Source organism: Lathamus discolor, chromosome 20 (genome assembly GCF_037157495.1).
Source record: "Lathamus discolor isolate bLatDis1 chromosome 20, bLatDis1.hap1, whole genome shotgun sequence".
Classification (NCBI taxonomy): Eukaryota; Metazoa; Chordata; class Aves; order Psittaciformes; family Psittacidae; genus Lathamus; species Lathamus discolor.
In genome coordinates this window covers 1,405,937-1,421,048 of record NC_088903.1, presented here as the reverse complement: position 1 = coordinate 1,421,048, position 15,112 = coordinate 1,405,937, and the positions used below count along the sequence as shown (strand labels likewise).

The window sequence follows — 15,112 nt, the reverse complement described above, 5'->3', positions numbered from 1 at the left end:
GTGCAAAATTGTCACAAGAAATTAGCAAAAAAATTTGAAATTGATTGGCAACTACGTGTTCCATACAGGCCTCAGGCCAGTGGGTAAGTAGAAAAGATGAACCATCTGATTAAACAGATTAGTAAAATATGTCCGGAAACAAATTTATATTGGTACCAGGCGTTACCACTGGCTCTATTAAGAATTCAAACTAAACCTCGGTCGAAAGAAGAGGTTAGCCCATTTGAGATTTTGTATGGAAGACGATATCAGTCCCAGTTTACAGGGGAAAGTCTTCAGAAAGTGAGAGAAGGCTATCTACGACAGTTTTTGATTAATTTAGGAAAACAATTGGAAGAGATAAATAAGAGAATAGTAGGGACAAGAGCAAGAGGTTTGGATTATCCGATCCACCCTTTCAGATCTGGAGACTGGGTTTATGTTAAGAATTTTTCTGGAGATCCTCTACAGGAGAAGTGGAGCGGACCGTACCAGAGATTACTGACCACCTTTACAGCAGTGAAGATAAAGGAACAACCTGCTTGAATGCATTACTCAAGAATAAAGAAAGCACCAGAGCCAGAGAAGACATGGCAGGTCAAACCTTCAGGACCCTTGCGTATGAAATTGCGTCGGTCACAATTAGGACTCATATGATAACCGGAGCACAAGCTTGGGACCAGAACTTACACCTGAAATTAGTGCAGAATATCACTAAGGTTTTCAATCGTACTGACTGTTGGGTTTGTGCACAGTTGCCTAAATCAGGAGAAAGCCTGGATCTCCCATTAATTGGAGTTCCAATTCCTAACACTGTCTCATGGACAAATTTGTGGGTGAACACTAGCAATCTGTATTCGAAGGAAAAGTTAAAATTTGGAATAGTTAATCTTAATGCAGGTAATAAATATTACACCTGTGCACAAAGATGTATTACACTGGGAACCAGGGTAGGAGATCATGCTTGTTTAAATGCCACAGATGTAGGTCACCATTCAAATCGCAATCACACTATTAATATAGATGGTATCATAATTCAGTGGTGGCCCATTCCTAAAGGGAAAGGATGGTATTGGTTATGTGGAGAAAATGCTTATAAGACTCTAGCCCTCAACTAGACGGGGGCATGCACCTTAGGTGCTGTAATACCCAATTTTGCTAAACAGATTAAGCAAGGGTTTAACCCTATTATTGAACAGCACACTGCATTTCATAGTTTTGTAAGAGGGCTAATTCTATCTTTGGGAATAAGTGAATTATAAATATCTCAGCAACCATAGAGGAAATGGAAAGTAAAAACATTGATATAATCCAGGCAGAACGAGAGATAACTAGCCTATCTAAGGTGGTATTACAAAACCGAATGGCTCTAGACATGTTATTGACATCACAAGGAGGGGTTTGTTCCATAATCAGTGAAAGCTGTTGCTCCTATATAGACCAAAGTGGCAGAATTGAAACAGATCTGGAGGAAATTTGGAAACAAACTAAGATATTTCATGAAATGGCCACGGATGACACCTCCTGGGGTTTTGAAAAAAAATATGGAAAGGGTTAACTTCATGATTACCTGATCTCTCCTGGTTGAGGCAACTGGTTGCAGCTATATTGGTGTTAATTATTTTACTATTGATTACTTGTGGTATGATACAATGTTCTCTCTGGTGTTGTAAATGCTATGATAAATTATAAAGACTGGAAAAGGAGTGAAATTAAGCGCCAAGTAGAAACGGGAAATTATTTCAAAAGACTTTTGATGGTAATGGTAATATATAAAATGTTGCAAAAGAATTTGCAAAAGGACAGAAAAGGACACAGGGATAAGGAGTATCTGGGAATGGCAGGTGTCCAGGATGGGCTACAGTTAAACTAACTGATAAGTAGGAGGATAGGAGGATTATTATGTCTCCTGTGCTAACGAACCAATTAAACTGGTATGAGCATCTACTGCGCATGCTCCAAAGGCTGCCAGAAGTGATGAAGATTGTTGGAGGAAGTAAACGACCCTCAGAGACCACCGCCACAATTCTGTACGCATGCGGGGAGCTTTCTGGAAAACGACGTAATGTATGTGTGCCCAGGGACTAGATAAGGACAGCCTGTGGAGCAACAGAGAGACACACGTTAGGAGGAGCTCTCCCCCGTGTCTCCCGGCGCCGCAATAAAGAATACCTGCTTGTCAGCTTGAAAACTTTGCTGGCAAGTTTGTTCCTGGAGTTTTCTCCCAATCAGGAGGAGGCTTGGATCCTCCTCAGGAGGGGCTCTGGGTTTGCTGCTGTTGCCCAGGAGCTGCCTCATCTGTTTCTCTGCTCTTGTCTTCCTCAGAGCCTCGCTGGGGGAACAGCACCCGGAAGGGCAGCAGGAGGAGACCCAAGGAACTGTCCCCAACCCCTTGCGCCCGCCCCCAGCCAATGAAGCTCTTGCGCTGACGGCTCCCGGATCCCTCCCCGTGTCCCTAACCCAGTTACCAGATTTCTTCCTTCCTCTGCGTCCTCCTTGCAGCCCCACAGCGCTCCCCTTAAGTGTTTCTTCTGCTCACAGTCACCCCCAAGTCCCTGCCCTGTCCCCATTCCCTGTCCCCCATTCCTTGTCCTCATTCCCTGTCCCCCTTTCCCTGTCCCCCATTCCCAGCCCAGCCCTGGATGTGTTTTGCAGCAGATGATTTATTGTCGTTCATAAATAGTTTGGTTCAAAGCAGAGGGCTGAGCAGAGACATCGGCTGCTTCTTCTTGCCCCCCTCCTGGGGGGAGCTGGGTTTGGGCCTGGCAAAGGCCCTTGCTCCTGGGGCTGAGCTCCATCGTGGCTTCCCCGCTCATGCAGGGGTTCCTGCGGGTGCCTTCTGCCCCTTTGCTGTGCTGGGGGCGTCCAGCCTGGGCCGTGTCCTGGAGTGCAGGCCCAGCCCCTGCTGCTTTGGGTGCTTCGGTGCTGTTCCCCCCTTGCTAAAACCCTGCTGCTGCCGCCCTGCTCTCTGTGTCCCCCTTGCTCCGGCTGCTTGCAAAGCCCCAGGCCTGGGGCAGAGAGCTCTGAGCATCCCTACCCTGGGACCGCACTTGTCCCTTGCACCCCCTGACCCCCTTTGCTGCCTTGCCAAGGCACATGTGGGCTCCGGCACACGTGGGCGCTGGCACACATCTGGCTGCCTGCACCAGCTCCTCGTAGCCACCCTCCAAGATGGGCAAGTGTGGTGGGAGCAGGACGGAGGGGCCGTGGCTCCGGGTGTGCTGCAGTCCCGTGGGGACCGGGGGCACCGGCTCCTCCTGCCCTTTCCTGCCTGGCAGCGGCGCCTTCGCCTTTGCCTGCTCCCAGCCTGGAAGCCTCCACTTAAACCTTCCAGCCTGCTCCTGCTTCCTTTGCCTCATTAAGAGGGGGCTGTGCTGGGAGACGTGCCTGAGGATTGGCGGATGGCAAATGTCACACCAGTCTATAAGAAGGGCAAGAAGGAGGACCCGGGTAGTTATAGACCGGTCAGCCTTACCTCCATCCCTGGAAAGGGGATGGAACAACTTATTCTTGACTCCATCTCTAGCCATATCAAGGATGAGGGGGTCATTAAGAACAGCCAACATGGTTTTATGAGGGGAAGTCACGTCTGACCAACCTTATAGCCTTCTATGAGGAAGTGACTAGGTGGAGGGATGAAGGTAGAGCGGTAGATGTGGTTTTTCTTGATTTCAGTAAGGCATTTGATACTGTCTCTCACAGCATCCTCATAGATAAGCAAAGGAAGTGTGGGCTTGACGATCAAGTAGTGAGGTGGATCGAGAACTGGTTGAAAGGAAGAAGGCAGAGAGTTGTGGTCAATGGCGCAGAATCTAGCTGGAGGTCTGTGACTAGTGGAGTCCCTCGGGGGTCGGGGCTGGGACCGGTGCTGTTTAATATTTTCATCCAGGACCTGGATGAGGGAACTGAGTGCACCCTCAGCAAGTTCGCTGAGGACACAAAACTGGGAGGAGTGGCTGACACACCCGAAGGCTGTGCTGCCATTCAGCGAGGCCTGGACAGGCTGGAGAGTTGGGCGGGGAGAAACTTGATGAAATTCAACAAGGGCAAGCGTAGAGTCTTGCACCTGGGGAAGAACAACCCCATGGACCAGCAGAGGTTGGGGGTTGACCTGCTGGAAAGCAGCGAAGGGGAAAGGGACCTGGGGGTCCTGGTGGACAGGAGGATGACCATGAGCCAGCAATGTGCTCTTGTGGCCAAGAAGGCAAATGGCATCTTAGGGGGCATTAGAAAGGGTGTGGATAGTAGGTCAAGAGAGGTTCTCCTCCCCCTCCACTCAGCCTTGGTGAGGCCGCATCTGGAATATTGCGTCCAGTTCTGGGCCCCTCTGTTCAAGAAGGACAGGGAATTGCTTGAAAGAGCCCAGCGCAGAGCCACGGAGATGATGAAGGGGGTGGAACACCTCCCTTATGAGGAGAGGCTGAGGGAGCTGGGTCTCTTTAGCTTGGAGAAGAGGAGACTGAGGGGTGACTTCATCAGAGTTTACAAATATGTAAAGGGTGGGTGTCAGGGTGATGGAGCTAGGCTTTACTCAGTGATATCCAGTGCTAGGACAAGGGGCAATGGGTGTAAACTGGAGCATAGGAAGTTCCACGTTAACATCAGGAAGAACTTCTTTACTGTAAGAGTGACAGAGCACTGGAACAGGTTGCCCAGGGGGGTTGTGGAGTCTCCTACATTGGAGATATTCAAGGCCCGCCTGGACAAGTTCCTGTGTGATGTACTGTAGGTCACCCTGCTCTTGCAGGGGGGTTGCACTAGATGATCTTTTGAGGTCCCTTCCAACCCTTGGGATTCTGGGATTCTGTGAACTTCTTGGGTTAAATGGGGATGCGGCAGCAAGAGGTTGGCCCTCAGCGCTGCCCCAGTGCCACCACTGTGCCCCACTGCAAGCAGTGCCTCTGGGTGCCCACAGGTCGCACCCATGACTGTTGCCACAACCGTCCCTGTCCGGATGCTGTCGGTGTCCCGGTGCTGGTGGCTGTGGTCCAGCAGGGCCTGGCTGCTGTCCCTGTGCTGCAGCACTCAGGGAGCCTTTCCCAGCCATCAGATGCCACCTCGCTGCCAGCCTGTGCGAGCTGTCCCCATCCCTGTCCTCAGCATCCCTACAGTGACCCCCTGCCCCCAGCTTCATCCTGGCTGCCTCTTGTGGTGGCATCCGTGTGGACCCCCATGTCCCTTACAGCCCTGTGCCTCCAGACCCCACTTTGTCCATGCTCATGCTGGGGCTGTCCGGGGGCTGTGGCCATGGGTGCCCTGGCCATGGGTGCCCGCGTGTGCAGAGCAGGGTGGCTGTGCCTGTGCCTGGTGCACCCATGGAAGGGTGGATGAGTGTGTGCAGCTCTAGGGCTGCGGCCATGGGCAGGGACCGCAGCGCGGGTGTACATCTGCCCAGGGCACACACGTGCGAGGGCAGGCACATGTGTGCTGCACATGGCTGTAGAGGGATGGAGGCGCACGTGTGAGCATCCCTGGGCGCATGGGTACACATGGATGTGCACATGTGTGTGTGAGATGTGCACAAACATAGAATCATAGAATCCTAGAATAGTTAGGGCTGGAAAGGACCTCAAGATCATCCAGTTCCAACCCCCCTGCCATGGACAGGGACACCTCACACTAAATCATCCCACACAAGGCTTCATCCAGCCTGGCCTTGAACACCGCCAGGGATGGAGCACTCACAACCACCCTGGGCAACCCATTCCAGTGCCTCAGCACCCTAACAGGAAAGAATTTCCTCCTTACATCCAATTTAAACTTCCCCTGTTTAAGTTTTAACCCGTTACCCCTTGTCCTGTCACTACAGTCCCTGATGAAGAGTCCCTCCCCAGCATCCCTATAGGCCCCCATCAGGTACTGGAAGGCTGCTATTAGGTCTCCACGCAGCTTCTCTTCTCCAGGCTGAACAGCCCCAACTTCCTCAGCCTGTCTTCATACGGGAGGTGCTCCAGCCCCTGATCATCCTCGTGGCCTCCTCTGGACTTGTTCCAGCAGTTCCATGTCCTTTTTATGTTGAGGACACCAGAACTGCACACAATGCTCCAGGTGAGGTCTCACAAGAGCAGAGTAGAGGGGCAGGATCACCTCCTTCCACCTGCTGGTTGGATGCAGCCCAGGATACGGTTGGTTTCTGGGCTGCGAGCGCACACTGCAGCCGGCTCATGTTCATTTTCTCATCGACCAGCACCCCCAAGTCCTTCTCCTTGGGCTGCTCTGAATCTCTTCTTTGCCCAGTCCGTAGCTGTGCCTGGGATTGCTCCGACCCAGGTGTAGGACCCTGCACTTGTCGTGGTTGAACTTCATAAGGCTGGCATCAGCCCACCTCACAAGCGTGTCAAGGTCCCTCTGGATGGCATCCCTTCCCTCCAGCGTATCAACCGGACCACACAGCTTGGTGTCATCGGCAAACGTGCTGAGGGCGCACTCAATCCTACTGTCCATGTCAGCGACGAAGATGTTAAACAAGACCGGTTCCAACACCGATCCCTGAGGGACACCACTCGTTACCGGTCTCCAGCCGGACATCGCGCCACTGACCACAACTCTTTGTGTGTGGCCGTCCAGCCAGTTCTTTATCCACCGAGTGGTCCATCCATCAAATTGATATCTCTCCAATTTAGAGAGAAGGATGTCGTGTGGGACAGTGTCAAATGCTTTGCACAAGTCCAGGTAGATGACATCAACTGCTTTACCCTTATCCATCAGTTCTGTAGCCCCATCATAGAAGGCCACCAAATTGGTCAGGCAGGATTTCCTCTTAGTGAAGCCATGCTGGCTGCCACCAAGCACCTTGTTGTTTTTCATGTGCCTTAGCATGCCATCCAGGAGAATGTGCTCCAAGATTTAACCAGGCATGGAGGTGAGACTGACTGCTCTGTAATTCCCCGGGTCTTCCATTTTGCCCTTCTTGAAAATGGGGGTTATATTCCAGTGTCTCACCACCCTAACAGGAAAGGATTTCCTCCTTATATCCAATCTAAACTTCCCCTGTTTAAGTTTTAACCCGTTACCCCTTGTCCTGTCACTACAGTCCCTGACGAAGAGTCCCTCCCCAGCATCCCTATAGCCCCCCTTCAGATACTGGAAGGCTGCTCTGAGGTCTCCACGCAGTTTCTCTTCTCCAGGCTGAACAGCCCCAACTTCCTCAGCCTGTCTTCATACGGGAGGTGCTCCAGCCCCTGATCATCCTCGTGGCCTCCTCTGGGCTTGTTCTAACAGCTCCATGTCCTTTTTATGTTGAGGACACCAGAACTGCACACAATGCTCCGGGTGAGGTCTCATCTTCGTGAACAGACTAAATTTACTCCTTAGGTAATATGTAAGGGTTAAAAACAATTCAAATGCTATAGATCTGACAAGCCCATCAAATAAATAGCATAATAAATCAGTATTTTTTAGCAGGACGTGGCAGTTTCACACGATTCACAACCAGTGACTTGCAAAGGTTTTGCACCTGTTAAATCTTAACAACAGTACAGTAACAATTACAAACTTCCCATTTTGGGGACAAAGATGGGCACTTCAGCGATTTCCACACTGTTTAGGTGCAACGAGGAGACCAGACTTTCCACCTTAACATACTGTAATTCAAACTGCATCAATCTGAAGGCTATATCAATGAATAACCCTCTTTTGGATGCTGGGGAAGCTGTTGTATCCTCCAAAGGGCAGCAAAAGTGAGTTCAGAAGGGACTGAGAACAGAACAGCAGGATAATAGTGGAGATAATTGGCAATCAAAATAATTACTCAGTGATTTTTCTCTACTTGCAAGCTTCAGAGAAAGCCACGGCATTTCGTATTGTTCAGGGAGTGCTTTTCTTGTCGGTGAAGGTGTTTTAAAGCACCCTTCTTCCTTCATTTACAGATCCCGACCGGGAAAGCCAGACACGACTCTCCCAACACCCAAATTCCACCAAGAAGCCTTTATATCGAGTACCCTTGTGTTTTTTATACCCTTCCTTTCATTAAAGCCAAAACAAGTGTGCTCAGGTCACACAGTCCTTTTTGTACTCCTGTTGATGTCTTTACAAGTCCAAACACTGACTGCTAATTCCTATAGGAGACCATGGGTCAAGGTAAGTGAAGTCCACGTGGCATTTCCATTCCATGTCCTGGAACGGCCTCCCCTAATTGGAACCAGTTGGGTTTTTAAGTGCCCCCCTTTAACCTTTCAAATCACAAGCTACGGAGATGCCTGTGGTTCCTTTCCTGTGTGTTTGGGGGCACAGACAACAGGGACATTCCTTGCTTCCGATGTTTCTGCTGATTAGAGCTTGAGCTTACAACGTGGTGCCATCCTGCACCGCTTACAGCCAAGAGGTGCGGAGCACACTTCTGATGGAACACACACGACACCTGTCCTGGGTTTACCAGGAGCCGTTTTGCTCCTTCTTAGTAACTGGCGCAAGCTCTGTGTTTTGACTTCCAGCCTGGGAACAGAGCTGATAACACCGATTGGTTTTAGTTGTTGTCAAATAATGTTTATTCTGGCCAAGGACTTTGTGAGCCTCATGCTCTGCCGGGGACGAGGGGAGGCTGGGAGGAAGCAGAGGCAGGACACCTGACCCAAGCTAGCCAAAGAGGTATTCCATACCACAGCACGGCATGCCCAGGATGTAACTGGGAGTTACCCGGAAGGGCACGGTCTCACTTCGGGGGGCTCGAACTCGCTCGGCGGTGGTATCGTGTTCTCTTGCTATTTTCTCTTATCAGTTGGCGGTAGCAGCAGTGATTTGTGTTATACCTTAGTTACTGGGCTGTTCTTACCTCAACCCGTGGGAGTTACATTCTCTCGATTCTCCTCCCCATCCCTCCAGGAGCGGGGAGGGTTGGGGTGGGGGGAAGGAAAGAAAGAGGGAGAAAGAGAAAAGGGGGGGGGGGGAGTGAGTGAACGAGCTTTTGTGGTAGGGTTTAAACCACGACACCAGATTTCTTCAAAACCCCAGGAGGTATCATCGTTGGTCATTGCATGAAATATTTCCGTTTGGTTCCAAATTTCCTCCAGGTCTGTTTCAATTCTGCCACTTTGATCTATGTAGGAACCATTGATTATGGAACAACCCCCCCCTTGTGAACCCAATACTAGCAAGAATGGGTACCACAGCACCTAAGGTGCATGCCCCCTTCCAGTCGGGGTGGAGTATTATGAGCATTTTCTCCGCATAACCCATCCCATCGTTTCCCTTCAGGAACGGGCCACCACTGAACTGCGAAACCATCTAATATTCATAGAGTGATTGCAGTTTGAACAGCGACTTACACCTGTGGCACTGCTTTGTACACAGGTATAATCTTCTTAACCCCGGTCTCCAGGTCTGCAAGGGTGAAATGGAAAATCCAAACCTGTCGCTCTTGTCCCCAATATTCTTTTGAACACCAACAAATAGCAATAACCTCCTTTGCTCAGTCATTCAGAAAAATCGATTTGCCACTGCTGTCCCAGAGAACTTCCTCACCCGATTGTCCCAGTTTGATTTCTGTTTTCAGCCAATGAGTTTCATTGTGCTCCTGAACCAGCTTCCAGAGTGGATTATAGGCAATTACAGTGGGCCCATCAGCTATCTGAACCCAGCCCTCTTTGTTTTCCTGTCTTTTCAGATCTTCAGTCAGCTTTTCATCCCCTTTTGAATATCTGGGTTCAGATTTCCCAGTTGTCCGTTTGCCGTCAGGGATTAAGGACATGATTTTACCTTGTTCAGATGCTCGTTTGGCTTCCAAATCGGCCAAATTAGTTCCGATTTCCTGATCAGGGTCACCGTGTTGATGCCCTCTACAATACATAACAGCTCCTTCCTCAGGCAGCCGAACAGCAGTTTCTGCAGCACGTTTAATCTGTTTCCCTTGGCTGTTCAAAAGCCCTCGTTCTTTCCAGATGGCTCCGTGTGCATGGACCACACCAAACGCGTATTTAGAATCAGCCCAAATATTGATCCTTTTGTCTTTAGCCAGTTCCAGGCTCTCGATAATGCTGTTATTTCTGCCTTCCGGGCAGAGGGGTTTGCTGGTAAAGGTTTAGCTTCTGTTACCTGTCAAGTGGTGGTAAGGGCATATCCTGCCTTTCGATCACCCTTTTTCATGGAGCGGTTCCCATCAGTAAACCAAGAACCAAATCTGGTCGGCTCCAATGCGCAGTCTCTCCAGTGGCCAAGCACTCGTGTGTTAGTGGTTCTGTCGATTGTTCCTGCAGAAAGGATGCTGGGTTCACCACATCGGTGACCACAATTTCTATATCATCCTGTTCCACAGGGGTGGCCTGGTACTTTGAAAACCGTGAAGGAGATAACCAGTGGGCTCCTTTCTGTTCCAGGGCTGCCGATACAACATGGACACCAGTACAGTCATCTTCTGTCCCAAGGAGAGTTTGCGGCCTCTTCCGTATTCATGAGAACCGCCGCCACAGCCCTCAGGCATCCGGGCCGTGCTCTGCTCGCTTCATTCAGCTCTTTCGCAAACGATGCCACTGCCCTTTTCTAGGGTCCCTGAGCCAGGACCCCCGAGGCTGCTCCTTGTTTTCCATCAGAATACAGCCAACAGGGTTGGTTTGCATCCGGAAGTCCCAGAGCTGCAGCTCTCATTTGCTCTCTTCCTGAATTTCCAAAAGCCCCCTCTGCTGCATCAGTCCGTTCCAAAGAGGGAGGGTTTCCTTTTAACAGTTCCTAGCGTGGTCCTACCAGAACACCGTAATCGTGGATCTCAAGTCTGCCCCATACCGTCATTCCCGGGAACATCCGGAGCTCCTTGACGGTCAACGGTCGTGGAGTTTGACAAAGGGCTTCTTTTCCGGCGATTCCAAGTTCTCTCTGTCCTCCTGTTACTTCATATCCTAAGGAGGAAACTCGGGTTTGAATTAGTTGGGCCTTTAATCTGGATCCCCGATAACCGTTCAGTCCCAGGAGCTTCAAGAATCCCACCATCCCCTGGACACGTTCTTCCTCTGTTCCTGGGGCAGTTCCTAGGGCGTCCCCGTATTGTACCAGAGTCCCCGTCTGAGTGGGTGGCTTCCACGATTCTGGCTGTGTGTGCACTGATTTCCAAACATGGCTGGACTGGTTTGAAACCCTTGAGGTAAAACCGTCCAAGTTAATTGGGTTTGTGGGGTGTTCTTGGGAGCGGGCATGGTTGGATTGGGCTTGGAGCATCCTGCTCTATGGAAGGTGTTCCTGCCCATGGAAGGGGTTGGAGCTGGAAGAGCTTTAAGGTGCCTCCAACCCAACCCGTTGCATGACTCCAGGATTCCATGACTCCATGATCCCACACCTCTGTGCTGCAGTGTGGATGTTCTCTGGTGTATGGATCTTGGGAAGGAGCTGGTGGCACAAGGGAGCTCCACAGCATGCCACAAGCAGAGCATCCCAGAGGGATTCAGAGCATCCCACAAGCAGAGCATCCCAGAGGTATTCAGAGCATCTCATAGGGCTCCAGAGCATCCCAGAGGCATTCAGAGCATCCCATAGGGCTCCAGAGCATCCCACAGGGATTCAGAGCATCCCACAAGCAGAGCATCCCATAGGGATTGAGATCATCCAACAAGCAGAACAACCCATAGGGATTCAGATCATCCCACAAACAGAGCATCCCATAGGGTTTCAGAGCATCTCACAAGCAGAACATCCTACAGGGATTCAGGTCATCCCACAGGCAGAGCTTCCCATAGGTATTCAGAGCATCCCACAGGCAGAGCATCCTATAGGGACTCAGAGCATTCCACAAGCAGAGCAGCCCATACGGATTCACAGCATCCCACAAGCAGAGAATCAATCCCATGGGGATTCATAGCGTCCAATAGGTCTCCAGAGCATCCCACAGAGCTCCAGAGCATCCCACAGGGATTCAGAGCATTCCATAGGGCTCCAGAGCATCCCATAGAGACTCAGAGCATTCCACAAGCAGAGCAGCCCAAACAGATTCAGAGCATCCCACACAGAGTCAGAGCATCCCACAAGCAGAGCATCCCATTCGGATTCACAGCATCCCACAAGCAGAGAATCAATCCCATAGGGATTCACAGCATCCCACAGGGCTCCAGAGCATCCCACAGAGCTCCGGAGCATCCCAGACGGATTCAGTGCATCCCACAAGCAGAGCATCCCACAGGGCTCCAGAGCATCCCATAGGGATTCAAATCACCCCAAGCCCATCAGAACACCCCCGTCTCAGCATGCCCCCCCACACCATGGAACCCCTCATGGTCACGCCCCATTCCCTCCCCACTGAACCTCCCCCCATGGAACCTGCCTCTCTATGACATCAGCACCAGCTCCAAGGGACCTGCACCCAGCACCCGTGTCCCTGGGGCAGTTGTGCTTTGGGTGCAGTGGTGCTTGCAGCTCCTTGTTGTCACCCTTAGCGGTGCTGGCAGCGATGGCTTTGCTCCGTGCCGTCATCCTGCTGGCCTCGGCCTGGCTGGTGCGAGGCTCCTGGGACAGCTGTGGGTGAGTGGCACCAGGCCCCGGGGCTCCTGCTATTCCATAGGGAGATGCTGCTGCTCCCAGCCAGGGGCACACCAGTGGGATGGTGGGATTGGGGGAGCCCCACTTCCTTGCCATCACCCCATGTGGTAGCACAGCGCAGCTATGGGGCACCCCATAGGGTCCCTTGTCCCTGCAGCACCAATGGGGTGGGACCATGCTCGCCCTTCATCGCTAACCATCAAGTGTTGGGCTTCTGCTTCCAGAGGCACTTGCGGTACCCGTCCCATGGCTGATTACTATGGGACGTCACGCATCGTCGGAGGCGTGGATGCGCAGCAGGGCGCCTGGCCATGGATCGTCAGCATCCAGTTCCCCAGGGGCACCGGCTCCTCGCACATCTGCGGGGGGTCCCTCATCACCCCCCAGTGGGTCCTCACGGCTGCTCACTGCTTCGTCGGGCAAAAGTAAGGCAGAGGAGGGATTCCAGCCATAGGGAATAGCCCAGGAGCAGCTCCCATCCTGTCCAATTCCCCATCCTGGATGCACTGGGAAGAGCGCACAAGAGAAGGCTGCTTCCAGCTTGACAGCCCTTGAGCCTAAGCCACCCTGGGGCAGTGCTTTCCTTTGGGAAGCACCAGGAGTGTGGCTCCTTCCCACCCCTCTTCTCCATAGAATGGATTAGAATGGCACAGAATGGCATGGAATGAGATGGAATGGAATGGCACGGGATCGAATGGATCATGGAATCGGCTGGGTTGGGTTGGAAAGGAGCTTGGGATCACCCACTTCCAACCCCTTGCCATGGGCAGGGATGCCTTCCGTAAAGCAGCTTGCTCCAAGCCGGCCTTGAGCACTGCCAGGCATGGAGCATCCAAACCTTCTCCGTCCATGCCATCCCAGTGCCCCAGCACCCTCCCAGGGAATCCCTTCCTTACCTCCAACCTGCAAGTCCCTGTCGGAACCCATCAGCCCTTGTCCTACGGCTCCAACCCCTGCTCTTCCACTCCCTCCCAGCTTCACCACGGATTGGTTCGTGATGGTCGGAATCACGGACCTGGCTTGGGCCAATACCGAGACCCAGAAGCGGTGGATACGGCAGGTTGTGGTCCATGAATATTACACCGGCATCTCCGGCGGCTTCGACATCGCCTTGGTGGAGCTGGACCAGCCGGTGCAGTGCGGGTACCACGTGCAGCTGGCCTGCGTGCCCGATGCGACGCTCAGGCTATCTCAGCTCTCCGAGTGCTTCATCAGCGGATGGGGCGCGAGGGAGGCCAGAAGTGAGTGCCCGACGGCCCCGTTGGCCTTGGAATGCTGGGTCATGGGTTCATGGAATGGGATGGAAGGGAGGTTAAAGCTCATCCAGGCCTATTGGAGATTGCTGCAACTGGGGAAGGAGCAAACCAGCCTTCTCCATCCAACCCATCCCAGTGTCCCACCACTTCATTCTGTTCAACCTGAGCATTTCTGGTTGAGCTGGAGACCATCAGCCCTTGTCCCATCGCTGAAGGTCCCTTCACGTCCTCCTTATGTTGAGGATACTGAGCAAAGAGGATGCAGCCCAGGCCGTGGGGGGGTGTTGATGGATCCCATTGAGCTTCTCAGCCCCCAATACCCCAAAGCCATCCCTTGTACCCCCAGCCCTGACCCCCTTTGTGTCCCCACAGCGGGGGCATCGTCCCCATCAGCCCTGCAGGAGGCCAAGGTCCGCCTCATCGATGTCAAGCTCTGCAACAGCACCAATTGGTACCGAGGGGCCATCAAGAGACACAACCTCTGTGCTGGGTACCCGCAGGGAGGCATCGACACCTGCCAGGTAGGGATGTGCCATCGGGGCTCCCTTCTCCTCTCCCATCCGCAGGGCCTTGCTCTGCATCCCCCCTTATCCCAGCTGCGGAAGCGCATCCGCCTCCTGGGCCGTCATCCCTGCGCACAGACCATAGAGGCTGGAGCTTTAAGAGCATCGAGATTCCACCACTAAACCGTGTCATGAGCACGGGTTCATGGAATGGGTTAGGTTGGGAAGGAGCTTAAAGCATCCAGGTGGAAGCAAGGGGCAGGGACGCCTTCCATTAGACCAGGTTGCTCCAAGCCCCATCCATCCTTCTCCATCCAACCCATGCCAGTGTCCCACCGCCCTCATATGGAACAACTTCTCCTTATCTCAAGCCACACTCCCCTGTTCCAGTTGGAACCCATCACTCCTCATCCTACGGCTCCAATCCATGTGGAAGGTCCCCCTTCACGCCCAAATAATGAAGGAGAACCCTTCCATCCCCACAGGGGAGAGTGGCGGTCCCCTCCGGCGTTGCCATGGCCACCCATCCCCATCCTCATCCTCTCTCCTTCTCCTCCATAGGGTGACAGCGGCGGTCCCCTCATGTGCCGGGACAAGCGCGCCAACTTCTTCTGGGTTGTGGGGCTGACGAGCTGGGGCCGCGGCTGCGCCAGGGCCAACCATCCGGGGGTCTACACCTCAACGCAGCACTTCCATGAGTGGATCCTCTACCAGCTGGGGATGTTCCGCTCCGCGGGAGCCTCCGCCACGCCCCCGACATGGAGCCACCAGCACGTCTCCCACACTCCCACCCAGGAGACGATGCCGGCGCCCACGGCCTCCAGCATCAGTGGCTTCTGCTCGTTCCCGGTTCGGGTGCTGGTGGAATTCGCCACTCGGGTGCGGGAGTTGCTGCAGGGTCTAGGGGGGAAGAAGACTTGA

The 15,112-nt window shown here is 52.7% G+C and overlaps 2 protein-coding genes and 1 pseudogene across 2 annotated transcripts in view; 2 read left to right on the top strand and 1 right to left on the bottom strand.

The window, feature by feature from the left end:
- The window catches only part of LOC136023866 (kinesin-like protein KIF18B), a 16,324-nt pseudogene extending 13,819 nt beyond the window's left edge, over positions 1-2,505 (top strand).
- LOC136024280 (acrosin-like) overlaps positions 1-15,112 on the bottom strand; it is a 67,462-nt gene that overhangs the window by 33,548 nt on the left and 18,802 nt on the right. The gene's annotated exons all lie outside the window — the stretch shown is intronic.
- The window catches only part of LOC136024279 (acrosin-like), a 19,907-nt gene extending 4,795 nt beyond the window's left edge, over positions 1-15,112 (top strand). Inside the window, exons 2-4 of the mRNA XM_065699496.1 lie at positions 13,408-13,673; positions 14,061-14,209; positions 14,753-15,112. Coding sequence (XP_065555568.1) covers positions 13,430-13,673; positions 14,061-14,209; positions 14,753-15,112 — 753 coding nt within the window. The 5' untranslated portion in view covers positions 13,408-13,429. The remainder of the gene's footprint in view (positions 1-13,407; positions 13,674-14,060; positions 14,210-14,752) is intronic.